The sequence below is a fragment of the Onychostruthus taczanowskii genome, unplaced genomic scaffold (assembly GCF_017590055.1).
Source record: "Onychostruthus taczanowskii isolate IOZ18803 unplaced genomic scaffold, ASM1759005v1 scaffold3, whole genome shotgun sequence".
Taxonomy (NCBI): domain Eukaryota; kingdom Metazoa; phylum Chordata; class Aves; order Passeriformes; family Passeridae; genus Onychostruthus; species Onychostruthus taczanowskii.
Window position 1 is genome coordinate 25474726 of NW_024500349.1, and position 14729 is coordinate 25489454.

Sequence of the window (14729 nt, forward strand, 5' to 3'; positions counted from 1 at the left end):
CACTAATTAGCGACCCAGCCCCGTTAATTGCCCGCGCACGCGGCTCCGGCCCCACCCCGCCAGCAGGGGGCGCCACCCGCCCGGCGCATGCGCAGCCGCGCGGCGCTTCCCGCCCTGCGCGGCCCCTCAGCGCCGCCCGCCATGTTCGCGGAGCTGAACGAGCTGCTCGGGGCCTCCCCGGAGCGCCCGGACGCGGTGAGAGGGCGCTGAGAGAGGGCGGGAGGGACGGGCCGGGGCCGCCGGGAGCGGCGGGGCACGCTGGGAGGGGCACGGCCCCCGCAGACGGAGGCGGCGGCTGCGGCCGGTCCCAGAGCTGAGCCGCCTTCGGCCCTTCCACCTCCCGTTCCCGCTCCCCGCCGCCCCTCACGGCTCTGGCTCCGGCATCCGCCGCTGAGAAGCGGCCGAGCTCTGTCCCCGCGCTGTGCCCGTGCTGCCGTGCGGGGAATAAACACAGAACTGAGCGTTAAACCCGCTGGCGGGCACTGCTCCGGGCCGGCGAGCTGTTCTAGAGGTACTCGTCATTTAGGACACTAAATTAATTAATGTAGCTTTTCCAGGGAGGTTTTGTGCTAATGAAGTCACGCAGGAACTGAACACCCTCGCTCTGTGTGAGAGGTGTGCAGGTAAAATGTCAGTCATGGAGTCCCAGAGTGGTTCGGGCTGGAAGGAGCCTCAAAGCTCCTCCAGTCCCACCTCCTGTCCTGTGCAGGGACACCTCCCGCTGTCCCAGGAGCTCCAAGCCCCGTCCAGCCTGGCCTGGGACACTTCAGGGATGCAGGGGCAGCCACAGCTGCCCTGGGAATTCTGTTCTAGGGCCTCAGCATCCTCACAGGAACAATTCCCAATTCCCAGTATCCCATCCATCCCTGCCCTCTGGCAGTGGGAGCCATTCCCTGTGTCCTGTCCCTCCATCCCTGTCTCCAGTCCCTCTCCAGCTCTCCTGGAGCCCCTCCAGGCCCTGGCAGGGCTCTGAGCTCTCCCTGGAGCCTTCTCCTCTCCAGGGGAACATTCCCAGCTCTCCCAGCCTGGAGCAGCTCATCTGTTTTCTGTCCATGTGTCCATCCATCCCCCAGCCTTTGCTGATTCTGGGGGCTGTCCTGACCCAGGTGCAGCACCTTGCACTTGGCCTTGTTGAGCCTTGTGAGGCTCCCATGGACCCACTCCATCAGCATCCCCAGGTCCCTCTGGATGCCCCATCCCTTCCCCTGGCATGTGACCACACCACCAGCTCGGTGTCATCAGTAATTATTAACAAATTATCCACGTGCTGCATGTCACTCCATGTTTTTCCTGACAGTCACAAGCTTAGATAATAAAAGCAAGTTTGGGGTGATAATTTATTTTAAGTCTGAGTTTCCCCCTTTGTCTCCAGTTTTCCCCCCTTGCTGTACTACCAGCTTGTGGTGGGAATAGGGGAGGTTTCTCCTTGATCTGGAAGGTGCTTCTGAGGAAATTCCTTGTCAGGCTGGATGGAGTGGAGACAGTGCCGAGAGGAATTTGGGATGGTGCCCTTGGGGCTCAGAGCAGATCAGGTGGAGGTGTTGGCTGGGGCCGGGTGGTGGTGAAGGATAGTGTGGGTGTGCAAAGTCCCAAAGCCCCGTGGTCGGTGTTGCACATGAAACACTAAGGGAGGAGAGCCTGCTGGGGTTTGTGCTCTGAGGTGTGCTTGGTGGTGGAGCTGTGGGATGAGCGGGAATGCGGGCACCCACGAGCTTGGTTCTGAGGCAAGGAGCTCACCTTGATGTGAGCGGGACATTCCACAGAGCAAAACCGCAAGATTCGGCCTCAAGATTTGGACTTGGCAGCCAGGGCGGGAGCTGGCCAAGGCTTTGTCCGTGTGGGGAATTCCCTTGGGCTGAGCTGTCCCTTCCCGTGCGGGTGTCACACCAGGGAGCTGCCCGCCCCGCGAGCGGTGTTCCCGGTGCTGGAGTGGGGAATGGCTTCCTGCAGTACTCGGTATTAAACCCGCTTTGACGAGCGCGTGTGTGCGCGGGTCCCCTCGGTGTGCCGGGATTCCCAGCCCCGCTGTGTGACAGGACCAGCCCCTCCGCAGGCCTCGCCTTCCCGCTGCCGATTTCCACGGCTCCGCGGCCGGGCCCTGACGGGAGCTGTCCCCGCAGGGAGCTGCTGTGTCACCGCGGGCTTGTGACACCCACCGCGGCCCCGCCGAGGGATTTCGGCAGTGCCTGACAAGTAGCTGCAGCTTCTGCTTCGGCCTGCAGGTGTTGAGAGCGTGAGGGCAGCGCTCGGACAGAAAGGGCTGCGGTTCATGGAGGAGATGCCAGAGGAAGGCTTTGCCTTTGGAATGATGCTGTGTGCTCGGAGTGACAAACCCCACCGTGCAGCACAGCCTGCAGGGAGGGCGCAGGGAGCACTCGGCCTGCTCTTCCCGGGGCTCTGGTGGGGAAGAGGGGAGCTGGAGAGGGTGGAGGTGCAGAAGATAAACCCCTGGATGTCTGGGTTTGTGCTGCTTGAGCACAGATCTACTCCAGGGTTTGAGCACAGATCTACTCCAGGGTTTGAGCACAGATCTACTCCAGGTTCATCCACGTCTTGGGGCGGTGTCCCTGTCACTGCAGTGGCCATCGAGGCATAACCCTTTTTTGGGGGAAGAGCTCTCACTCCAGCTTAGGGAGAGCAGCTTCCCTGCCCTGGCTCTGCTCTGCATTCCCTGCAGTCACGTTCAATATTTGCTGTTCCATTCGCTTTAGGCTCTGGGCACCGGGGAGTTTGTTCTGATGGATGGCTTGGGAATTGCCTGTGTGGAGATGGCTTGTTGCTGCGAAGGGCTTTTTCTATTCCTGGGAGTAGAAAAACCTCCCACTTTGATAAGTTCTTTGTGTTTCCAAGCAGCTCATCTATGATTTGTATTGATTAAAGAAACATCCTGACTAAGATTTTAATGGAAACAAACACCTTGATGAGGCTGCGGCTGATAATGAGTGTGCACTAATGAACAGAATTAATTTCCTGCCTGATCAAAACAAGGTTTATACCTTGTGCTGAGAGCTCTGCTGCGCTACAGAATTTTGGTGATAAGGTTTTCTACCCCAAAGGTGGCACACTGGAAGTAAACCTGGAAGGGAGGAGGACAGGGAGGGCTGCTTGGGCACAGGAGGAGCAGCAGCTCCAGGGTGCTGACATTTGAAACACACTGGCAACGCTGGCTGTGGCAGGGGGAGAGTGGGCTGGCAATGGAGTGAGTGAGGGGCTGTTTTTCCCCTGGCACTTGGAGAAGAAAGATGCCTGTGAATTGGAGCAGAGGGGCCAAAGCTGGGAGCTGGAAACTGCCCAGAACCCCCTTGATGGTGCCAGCACCAGAGGCTCTGGCTGTGGCAGCACTGGGAGCACTGAGCTGTGCCTCTCTTGTTGCCAGGGGAGGGCGTGGCACCTGCTGGGCACAGACGTGCCCTCACCTTACTCTGTTATTTTGCTTCTTTTCCAGGGTAAGTTCACCCTGCTGCGAGACACCCGGACAGATGGCAGCTTCCTGGTGCACCACTTCCTCTCCTTCTACCTCAGAGGTGGGTCAGCAGCAGCACTCTCTGAGGCAGGGGCACCTCGGAGGTTCCCTCAGGGTTCCCATGAGCAGAGGGCAGTTCTGCAGAGTGTGAGTTATGCTCAGATAAACACAAAGCTTTGGGGGTAGGATTTATGGGTCCTAGTCCTGACTTGTTCTTGGGACTCCTCTGTATCCTTGGGTACATCCCATAATTCTGCATCTTGTTTCATCATGGATTGTGGCAATGGTTGTAAATCGCACAGGCTCTGGCAGGGAGGTGTTCGCTGCAATTCTCTCACTGCTTCCATTTTTATGATGTAATTACACATATCAGGACCAATTAATAACAGATAAGCTCAGAGTGAGTCAAGAAACAAACAGAGCCTGGCAAGACCTCTGATTGCTTTTCTGGGAGCAGTTTCTCCTGTGAGTAACCTCCTGGCCCCTGCAGAGCAGGCGCTCGACTCGGGGACTGCTCCAGCTTTCTGCTGGCACAGCCACCAGCCCAGCAGCTCTGGTACTGTCACACCTGAAAGGGAACGCAGAGTGCTGGGCAGGGCATGGCATGGCATGAGGACACTGTGGCCCCAGAACTGCCACTGCCTCAACTGGGCCTTCACCCTGCTTTGAAATATTTTGTACTTAATGCAACAGAGGGAAACTGAAGGAAATCCCATGGAAGGTGGGTTGGTACCAGTGGGAATGGTTCAGAGACCTGTCAGATACTGCCTTGGGCTCTGCTGATGTCCTGCCCCACAGCAGCAGTGCCCTGGGGATTGGTGCTGCCCCACAGCAGCAGTGCCCTGGGGATTGCTGCTGCCCCACAGCAGCAGTGCCCTGGGGATTGGTGCTGCCCCACAGCAGCAGTGCCCTGGGGATTGGTGCTGCCCCACAGCAGCAGTGCCCTGGGGATTGGTGCTGCCCCACAGCAGCAGTGCCCTGGGGATTGCTGTCCAGAGCTGCCTGTGTGCTGGCTGCCTTCCATCCCTGGTGGGTGGGCAGCCCTGTGGGGTATTAACGTGTCTTGGGGATTGGTGCTGCCCCACAGCAGCAGTGCCCTGGGGATTGGTGCTGCCCCACAGCAGCAGTGCCCTGGGGATTGCTGCTGCCCCACAGCAGCAGTGCCCTGGGGATTGCTGCTGCCCCACAGCAGCAGTGCCCTGGGGATTGGTGCTGCCCCACAGCAGCAGTGCCCTGGGGATTGGTGCTGCCCCACAGCAGCAGTGCCCTGGGGATTGGTGCTGCCCCACAGCAGCAGTGCCCTGGGGATTGCTGTCCAGAGCTGCCTGTGTGCTGGGAAAAGCCTTCCATCCCTGGTGGGTGGGCAGCCCTGTGGGGTATTAACGTGTCTCAGGGCCTGTGAGCTGCTGTCACCTGCCCCTCTCCAGCCCAGCTGCAGTTATTCCCTGTTTGCAGCACCCCCTTGGTGCCCAAAACCTTTGGGAGATCTGAAGGTTCATCTGGGGCCACTGACTTGTTCTACTTGAAATCCACGTCCAACAAACACTGATTATGTTCATACCCAAACTGCGTTCCAAAATCACTTTTTATTTAGGCGTCTGACACAATTCCCCGTCCTGTGTTTTTCCAGTCAAGGTCACTTGCCCTGTGAGAGCCAAAATGGGAATTTTTGGCCTGTCTGTAGTTTCAGTAGTTCAGTGTCACAGCTGGCCCTTGGCCTCCTTACTGTCACGCCAGCAAACAGGGTCAGGAGGTCCCCAGGCTGGCCTGGCATGAGGCAGAAAAGTGGCCTTACACTTTTTGAAGTCATCTTTTTCCTTTTTCCCCTCTCTTTTTAAACATATTCACTGATGCGGTTATCCCCTAGAAGGGTGAAAATTGAAAGCAAAGCAGGGTTTGTCTAGACCTGTATCACTTCAAGGTCCTTCCAGACAGATCTGTGGCCTGGCTGCTGTGATTTATGAGCTTTGGTAATGTCAGCTGCAAAGTGGAACTGCTAATGTGTGCTTTTGTCCCTCCCCAGCTGGCTGCAAGGTTTGCTTTGTGGCCCTGCTCCAGTCCTTCAGCCACTACAGCATCGTGGCACAGAAACTGGTGAGTCTCTGGGCATAGGTCCATTATTATGGATCCGGGTAGTTTGTGGGTGGGAGAGAATGGGAATGGGGAATAAGAACCGTGTGTGAGCAAATGTTTCCAGGTCTGATGGGGACAGTCAGGATTGGTGCTCCTGTGATGGGGATAAAGAGCACTTTTGGGCAGAAACCTGGCTGCAAGGTGCCCCATGGGCTCTGCCCTGCCAAGAGCTGAACAGCTGCTTGCTTTGTGCTTAGAAGTGTTAGCTGGGGATCACTGTTCCCCAGACAGGCACAGACTGGTAGATGGAGGTTCCTTAATCCCCTGGAGAGGTAAATGCTGTGGTGTCAGTGTTGCCAGGACCCCTGCAGAAGCTCCTGAGGTTCCTGTTGGGATGGAGGGCTGTTCACAAGGACACCCTGTGTGTCTTGCTTGGCCTCTGGGCTGAGCCATCCCTTCGAGCTCTGTGAGGAGCCACAGGTAAATTCCTAGGGATTTGCTTCCCATGCTGAGTTGGACAAGGATTATGTGTGCTCTGAAATGAGGAAACAGAGACAAAGCAGGCAGGGTAATTCTGCATGTCAGCATATTGTCTGAGCTCCAAACTGCTTCACTCAGCTCTTTGTACAACACTCCAAGGTGAAATGCTCCAGGTGGGAAGTGCAGGTGACCTTCCAGGGCTGAAGGGATGAGGGCTTGCACTGCTCCTCCCTCTGGTTCTGCTGCGAATCCCAGCAGCACTGCTGCTGCTAAAGAGTCCCAGGTGCCGAGGCACCAGGTATTGTATTCCCCACTGCAAACATGGTGCTGCTAAACGACTTGTATTTTACTTACTGCTCAGTTTTTACCTTTAGAAAGGAGATCAGCGGCCCGGGGTGCACAGCAAACACGGCGTTCCCCCACGGAGCTGTAACTCAAGGTGTGATTCCCCTGCAGAGCCGATCCTCCTGGCTGAGCAAGCCTCCCCCCACGAGCACAGAGCTGTCCTGGCCTTTGTGGTGCAGAGAGGAGGAAACCGTGGAGGGAGCTTGCAGAGCGGGGCAGGAAATGGGGCACAGCAGCCGCTGTGGGAGGAAATCCAGCTCTTAAATACGGGATCCTTGCCTGTTCCTCAAGTCAGGGTGTTTCCTAACGCCGAGATTTCCCGAAGTGCGCTTAATGGGAGCTGCTGACATCTCCCTGGCTGGGAGCTGAGGAGGGAGAGAACAGGAGGATTAGCTGGAGCACACGTGCGATGCAAATGGGGGCGATTTGCTGTCTGATAGACGAACAAAAGGTGGCTGCCACAAAGGAGGTGATAAGCACGGCTCAGAGAAGCGCTGAGCTGCTTTCAGCTCTGAGTCACTCTTGCCTTGCAGCTTCGTAGGTGCCCCTGTGGTCCTTGCTGTGAATTCCTCCCAAGCTCTGAGGAGCTGGAGGTCGCAACATCAGTTATTTATATCCAAGTTTCCATCACATCTTCTCTTTGCTTTAATCCTTCTTTGCAGAGGTGAACACGTCAGGCTCAGGAAAGGTGGCTCTTGGCTGGGTAGTTTCACTCAAATTTGGTTGAGAACTCGCTGCTGTAGATCTTTACTGGAGGGCAGTAATGGTGTGGCCATAGGCCCAGGGCAGTGCCCATGTGCTGGCACTGCTGAGGTGCCTCCAGTCCTGGGGACAGTTTTTGCAGTCCCCAGGTGTGAGTCCAGGAAACGGAGATGGGGAAGGGTCTGGAGCCCCAGGAGGGGCTGAGGGAGCTGGGAAGGGGCTCAGCCTGGAGAAAAGGAGGCTCAGGGGGGACCTTGTGGCTCTGCACAGCTCCTGACAGGAGGGGACAGTGGTGGGGGGCTCAGGCTCTGCTCCCAGGGAACAGGGACCTCAAGGGTTGCCAGGGGAGGTTTAGGCTGGATTTTGGGAAATATCCTGCCCCCCAGGGCAGTGCTGGAGTCCCCATTGGTGAAGAGATTTAAAATCCCTGTGGATGTGGCACTTGGGGACATGGGTTGGTGGTGGCCTTGGCAGTGCTGGGGGAATGGCTGGGCCGGATGGGCTCAGAGGACTTTTCCAGCCTCAGTGATTCTGTGACTGTGATTATGCCCTTGGAAGAGCTTCAGAACTGAGCAATGCCCCAGTTTCTTTGGGAGCAGGGTAGTCCCAGCCCCAGGAGGAGGCTCCTGGAGTCAGGGTAGATTGTACAGTGGCACTTGTAACACTCTGTGTGGTGATAAAGTGAATGTTTATACACAGCTGAGGTGATGCTTCCAGGGACTTGCTGCTTTCCCAGTGTGCCAGCTTATACAAGTCCCAAACCACTTCCTTATGTGTTAGCTAAATGCAGGGATGTATCTTTACTTGCAGGAAAACCTTCCCTGGCTTTTTTTGTGCCTGTGTCCTCTTTCCCCGAGGACCCACACTTCATGTTAAGGCAGTGTCAATGTTATTGGCCCTGACCTTGCAGAGAACATGCAGGGCTATGTCAGGCCAAGCAGCAGCAGGGCACCCTGCCAGGTTGGTGTTCCCACCCTCACTTGTACAAAGTTTGTTTTGTTTTACAGGAAAACCAGATTTGTCCCCGTTTGATGCCCATCTCCTGTCCCCTGCTCCGAGCTCACAGTGGTGTGGCCTGATCGCTGATGGCCACACTTTGTCCCACAGCTGTGTTTGCTGATGAGCTCATTCCCTGTGCTTTGCACTCTCCGTTCCTTCTGTCCCTCCGCTGTTTTGCCTTTCCCTATGGAATGGCCAGCAGTGGGTGGCAGCTCTGCTTTGAGGGGCTGTCCCTGCTGGCAGCCCGGGGGGCACCACTCTCCAGCAGCTCCCCAGAGGGACAGGAGCAGCTGAGCTGCTGCTGCAGGAGCATTCCTGGGCTGGGTCGATGGCTGACAGCGTGCCAGAGATAATGTCCTGTGCTCCAGGGCAATGGAGCTGGATGCTGGCTCATAGTGAAAGCTTTCAGGCTGTTTGGGTGCTGGGCACTGCCGTGGCTCTGCTCTGGGGATATCAGTCCTGTCTGTGCACTCAGGAAGGTGCCGCTGGCCATTTTGAGCACTTATCCCACTTTTGCAAGCTGCCTGATGTGTCCTGTGCTTCCAGAGGTCACACTGGGTGGGCTGCCGGCAGGGAGACGGGCAGAGGTTTGCTGTGGCAGGTGACTGCAGTGGGTGAGTTCGGGTCTCTCTCTGGGACCTGTTCCCCTGCTGGAAAACGAAGCTGGACTTGCTGGCTCCGTGGCATGGCACTGAGGGGGATGAATTCTTGGTGTGACACACAGTCACCCTGTCCCTGGCTGCTGTGGCCCTTCTCTGTCACCCAGGCAGGCCCTGGTGTCACAGCACTGAGTTCCTTCTGAAGGGGGGGACACTTCTCTTGCAGAAATCCCTGAGGGATTGAGGGTTGTGAGGCTGCTGTGCAGCCCAGCCCTTCTTTATGGCATGGCAGGTATTCATTTTCTGGCTGTTCCCTGCTCCTCACCTGCCACATAGAGGTGGTTCTGTCCTTGGCCAGGAAGTTTTCCATCGTGTGTGCTCAGAATTGCACAATAATGCTGCTATTTCTGAAGCTGTTACTGAGGGCTAGTGCCCAAAAAGATCTATTGCCTTGTAGGGGGAGTCTGAAGAGGGGGTAAGCATTCAGGCATACGTTCCTTCCCAGCTGAGTAGAAGGAAAACAGAGGAAGCATTCTTCATAGGCTGCAGGATTCCCAGGGCTGGGAGTCCAGGCAGCTTCCATTTAAAATCAGGGAGCAGATGCCAGCAGATGGGAGTTCAGTCAGGCCTCAGATTATTCTTAATATCCGTGTTGCAAAGTTGATAGTGCTGCAAAATTGAGCCTGGGAAGATAGACATGCAATAGTTTGGGTTGGAAGACACCTGAAAAGGTCACCTAGTCCAATCCTCCAGGAAATAATTGTACTGCACATGATCATGGAATCACTGAGGTTGGAAAGCCCTCAGGGATCATTGTGTCCCCCTGTCCCCCAGCACCCCCACCACTAACCCAACTGCCACAGCCATAAGTCTTTTAAATCCCCCCCAGGGATGGTGACTCCTCCACTGCCCTGGGCAGCCCCTTCCAGTCCCTGACCACCCTTTTGAGAATAAACTGGAGAGTGAGAAGATCCCCTCTGAGCCTCCTCTGGTCCAGGCTGAGCCCCCCCAGCTCCTTCAGCCCTTGGAGCAGCCTAGTCCAGTGGAAGGTGTCCCTGCAGAGGGGTGGAACTGGATGACCTGTAAACATCCCTCCAACCCAAAGCTTTCTAGAATTCTGTGATCTCCAGCTGTGATTCTGTGATTCTCCATGTCTGCTGCAGCTGTGGGATGTCTCCCTTGGAGCTGGACATTCCCAGCACATGGCCTCACCGCCAGGCAGGGCTGTGAGCCAGCTGAGTTTGAGTGTGAGTGGCAGCCCCAGGCGTTTGTCGTGGTCCTCCTCCTCCTCCTCCAAGTGGAGCAGCTTCCCGTGGGAGCCCTGGCTGTTCTCTCCAGGTGTTGTGCAAGTGTGGGGATGCCAAGCCCACGGCGCTCTCCGGATCCAGGCCGTGCCAGGCTCAGCCCTCATTGCCACAGCCATGATCTGGAGATAGTGAAAAACAAAAGCTTTCACCTCCCAGGGAGGGAGGTGAAGGAATTGCTCAAAGCAGGCTCTTGGAGAAAGCCTGGGTCATTCTATCCCTGCATGTGCACACCGAGCTGGCTTCCCAGAAGGAATTCCAGGATGTTTGAGCCCCCAAATCACAGTGTGTTTTTGTTATCTCCTGGCAAAGTACAGAAGAGTGAATATGCCACCGGTGACTGTAACAGAAGTGCCCATTTCATCCCTGAAGCACTGACTTTATCAGCACGTTTAGATGAGATTTGATTCAAATAAGAATGAAAATTTGGCTGTTGACCCACGTGGCTCTGTGTGCACCATTTTCCATAAGTGCTCACTCTGAAACCTGATGTTTTCCTCTCTCGAGGGAGTCAGTCTGGCAGCTGCCAAGGAGCGGGGACAGCTTGTCTTCCTGGAGGGCCTCAAGTCCTGCCTGGACCTCCTGTTTGGGGAGAAGGAGCAGCCAGGACAGCCCAGTCCTCTGCAGTTTCTGAGGTGAGCCTGAGCATGGAGTGTTCCCCCTCACCTCTGCTGCCACCAAGGGCACCACCCGAGGTCCAGGACTGGCTCCTGCTGCCCTTTGCACTCCCCTCCAGGGCCAAGGACTCAGCTGGACACCAAGTGAAGGGAAGCACCAGCATTGTGCACATCCCCCTAAGTGTCCTGCCTGTCCCTCACTGCTGCTCAGGGGGGCATCCTGTCCCTCTTTCCAGAATTTTAGGGGAACTTCCACCCCCATCCTTATTGCTAAGCATGTCACAGGTCTAGAGCAACATTTACTTCAGCATTCCACAGGTTTGTGTCAAATGAAACCCCAGCCAAGTGGTTTTATTCCCTTCTTTCATGAATTTGAGTTTTATTCTTATCCCAGAGAGCAGTGCTGCTTTATCCACGCTGGCTTTTGGATTTATTCTCATGTCATTTTCTCCATGTTCCCTGGGAAGCTCAGCAAAGGCCAAACACTTCCCCAGCAGTGTCCAGCCATATTGGACTGGGCTTGGAGCAGCCTGGGATAGCGGAAGGTGTCCGTGCCATGGCAGAGAGGTGGCCTTTGAGTTTCCTTCCCACCCAAACCATCCCACGATGCCTGGAGCAGGGCAGGAGGGTTTCACCGCACGCAGGCATAAAGGAGCAGGGCTGAAGGGCAGTGAGGAGGTGGCTGTCACAGCAGTGGGGCCGGCAGGGAGGGCACAGGCTGGTGATGCCCGCTCTGGGGCAGTGGGTGAGGAGGGGAACGCGCGGTGCCAAGGCCCTGACGCCTCGTTCGTGTCTTCCAGCGGGAGCGCCCGTGAGCTGCGGGCCTTGTTTGACTTTGTCCGGGTGTCCCTGAGTGCCGCTGGCGGCGATTCCTGGAAAGGCCCCGTGCTGCTGGTGGATGACCTCAGTGTCCTGCTGAGCCTGGGGGCTGCCCCGGTGGCCGTGCTGGACTTCATCCACTACTGCCGTGTGTGGCTGTGCTGCCAGCTGAAGGTACTGCTCCCCCTGGGCCCTGCCTGTGCACAGAGCCTCCAGAGCAGAGCCTGCCTTCCTTTGCTCTTTCTGTATCACCATGCTGAGGTTTTGGAAAGGCTGTGGCTGTCCAAGGAGTTCAGATCATTGCTCTGGGGCCACTCTTGGGGGTTGTGTGGGTCCCTGAGTACCTGTTCAGGCTCCTGTTCAGCTGGATTCCTGGGACATGCTGCCCAGAGAAGGGTTCTGTGTGTCTCTGATGTATGAACAGGGATTTGAGGTGTAAAATGGTGGTTTTTGGAGCTCCTGGCTCACACCCCTGTGTGGAAACGGGTCATGTGAGGGGCTGGTGAGTCTCACAGGGGACAGAAATGAAGGGCCCCTTCGGGGGCACACCAGCCCCTACTCCCACCACCCTCCAGTGTGGCTGGTCCCCGAGGTGGGGTGGTGATCTACAGAGATCTCCCAGCGATGTGGGGACTCCTGAGAGAACCACAGCCAGAAGTGCTCACAGTCACATCCAAGCTCTGCCACCACAGGCAGTGTCCCCTCCCTGGGCACTTCCCTGCAGGAGTGAGGAATGAGCCAGTGGTGTTGGGTGCTGTCACCCTGCACCTCACACGGCATGGGGTGTTGGGCTGTATGTGCTGACAGGGGATGATCTGCTTGCAGAGAATTTTTACCTCCAAAGAGCTAAAAAAGCTGATAAACCACGCTAACACTTTGCTATTTCTGTCTGAGGTGTTCTGAAGCCTTAAAGTACATTTTAATTGATTGAGAATTCATGTTATTTTCAGTCACTGGTGACTCGCATGGGCTGAGGCAGAGTCTCTTGAGATGGATGTTAATAGAGTCGCTGTGTTGGGGAGGTGTTTGCTCCCTGTCAGAGCTGTGAGGGTGTGAGCACTGCTGCAGCCCTTTGGCCACCTCTTTATTTACCTGCTCTGAATTCAGTCAGTGCCATCTGCCCAGCCTGACAGACTGGTTGAGCCACTGTCTCCTCACAGAGGCTGGAGGTATTTTTAGATTGCACCTTACATATATATGTGTGTGTACATAGTGTACAGTGAGCTCTTCAGTGTTTGTGTGTCACAGAATGGCCTGTGTTGGAAGGCACCGTAAAGATCATGTGTGCTGTGGGCAGGGACACCTCTGGTTTGTGCCCAGAGCTGGAGGCAGCTCTGCAGGGGGGTCTCACCTGGGTGGGGCAGAGGGGCAGAAGCCCCCATCCCTGCTGCCCACAGGGGGGATTCTGGCTGGGCCATGTCCAGCCTCTCCATTAGCAGCTGCTGGTTATTTTCCCAGCGGAATTCAGACCAAGCTGGAGCTTAGATGGGCTGTTTGTGAAAACTCCTGTTGCCACCCTCCCATCCTTCCCCTAAAGGATTAGGCCCAGCCAGGGGCTCATCCCTGCCTGCTGCTCCCGTTCCAGGGGAACATCGTGGTGCTGGTTCACAGCAACGACGATTCGGAAGATGAGGAGAATGAGCTGGTTGTGAACACCCTGTGTCATCACAGCGACCTCATCCTGTGGGCAGAGGGGCTGGCCACTGGCTTCTGCAGGGATGTTCACGGGCAGGTGAGGCACAGCAGAACCCTGCCACCTCCAGCACTGCAGGCCCCGGGGCGGAATTCAGACCAAGCTGGAGCTTAGATGGGCTGTTTGTGAAAACTCCTGTTGCCACCCTCCCATCCTTCCCCTAAAGGATTAGGCCCAGCCAGGGGCTCATCCCTGCCTGCTGCTCCCGTTCCAGGGGAACATCGTGGTGCTGGTTCACAGCAACGACGATTCGGAAGATGAGGAGAATGAGCTGCTTGTGAACTCCCTGTGTCATCACAGCGACCTCATCCTGTGGGCAGAGGGGCTGGCCACTGGCTTCTGCAGGGATGTTCACGGGCAGGTGAGGCACAGCAGAGCGTGTCCCTGCCACCTCCAACACAGGGATTGTGGGAGACAGCCCAGGCTGCAGTGTGGTTAAGGACTAATCCCGTGGGCACCAGGATCTGCTGGAGCACCCAGCTGTCACTGCTTCTGCGGGGCTGTTCAGGGACATCCTGCCATCTGGGACTCCCCACCTCTGGAAGCTTTCCAGGGTTTATACAGCAGCTGCAACCCCGGGGTGAGGGAAACCTTTGCTGGAACTTTCCCCAAATGGTGCATCTGAGCCTGGCCTGTGGTGATCTCTGCAGGGCTGCGAGGGTGCTGACACTTGTGTGATCCCTCATCAGGGGCTGCCACAAAGGCACAGGGACAGGCAGCTCCTGGTGGATTATTTATCAGTGCCCCCCCTTCCCTGCAGGGCAGCCACAGGCACTGGGGCCAAGGCTGCTCTGGGCAGCCAGAGGGACAATGTTCCTTTTCCTTTCCCTTTGCAGATTAAGATAATCGAGAGATTGTCCTTGCGGCAGGCGGCGGAGCAGGATGTGGTCCGGGTCTACCAGTACAAGATCCAGGACAGGAACGTCACCTTTTTCGCACCGGGGCTGTCGGCTGCAGTCCTGTGACACTGTGACAGCGCAGAGCCTGGCAGTGTCAGTCCCTGCCTCTGCAAGAGCACCACCAGCACCTCTCAGCTGAGAGGAGCAGCGCGGCAAACTGACCCGGGAGGGAAGCTCAGCCACACCTGGAAGCGGTGCCAACGTGGGATCAGCCCGCCTGGGTCCTCCCACCCCGTTCCCAACACACTCAGGCCAAGAAAGGGAGCGAGAACTTGCAAGAATGGCCCTTGGAGCATGTAAATACAGGCAGGGGGTGCCCTGCGGGCCGGGCGTGCCTTGCCTCGCCTCTTCCGGTGTGGGGCACGGCACGGCACTGCACGGAGGGGCACCCTTCCCTCCCGCTGGCACAGGAGGAGATGACACACAGCGGGTGGGGCAGGGATGGTCCGGGAGCCTGGCGCAATCCCCTCCTTGCTCCCAGCTCCGGCTGGCAGAGGTTTGCCCAACTCCCGGCTTCCGTGCCGTTGGCAAATGCACAGCTCTGTGGATAGCCCTCACCTGGCTGTGCTGAGCCCTGGGCTTTATCCCCTGCGGCTTCCCAAGCTCATCCTGGCCTTTGTGGTTGGATAAACCCCTCTGGGAGCCTGTCTCAGCCGCTGCTTCCTCATCCCAATCCCTGTGAGCAGTTACACGACCTGCCTGTGTGAAGCAGGATTTTTATTAATAATCCGTAATT

General features: G+C 56.8%; 1 protein-coding gene across 2 annotated transcripts; it reads left to right on the forward strand.

Annotated features, from left to right (window-relative positions):
• Positions 1-106: 106 nt before the first annotated feature.
• Positions 107-14697, forward strand: ELP6 (elongator acetyltransferase complex subunit 6). Of its 2 annotated transcripts, none has more exons than XM_041408316.1 (7): positions 107-195; positions 3446-3524; positions 5487-5557; positions 10473-10600; positions 11383-11575; positions 12987-13133; positions 13931-14697. In XM_041408316.1, the coding sequence occupies exons 1-7, from the start codon at positions 142-144 to the stop codon at positions 14057-14059; spliced, it is 801 nt and encodes a 266-aa protein (XP_041264250.1). In that variant the 5' UTR covers positions 107-141; the 3' UTR covers positions 14060-14697. The 2 variants fall into 2 exon arrangements, with proteins under 2 accessions (XP_041264250.1, XP_041264249.1); XM_041408315.1 differs by lacking the exon at positions 12987-13133 and adding an exon at positions 13309-13455.
• Positions 14698-14729: the final 32 nt, after the last annotated feature.

What these genes read in the sequence shown, in the direction of transcription:
- ELP6 (XM_041408316.1), top strand. Translation starts at nt 142, where the DNA reads ATGTTCGCGGAGCTGAACGAGCTGCTCGGGGCCTCCCCGGAGCGCCCG. An exon ending in CCCCGGAGCGCCCGGACGCG is followed by an intron (nt 196 to 3,445) that starts GTGAGAGGGCGC and finishes CTTCTTTTCCAG; the next exon opens with GGTAAGTTCACCCTGCTGCG. An exon ending in GGCTGTGCTGCCAGCTGAAG is followed by an intron (nt 11,576 to 12,986) that starts GTACTGCTCCCC and finishes CTCCCGTTCCAG; the next exon opens with GGGAACATCGTGGTGCTGGT.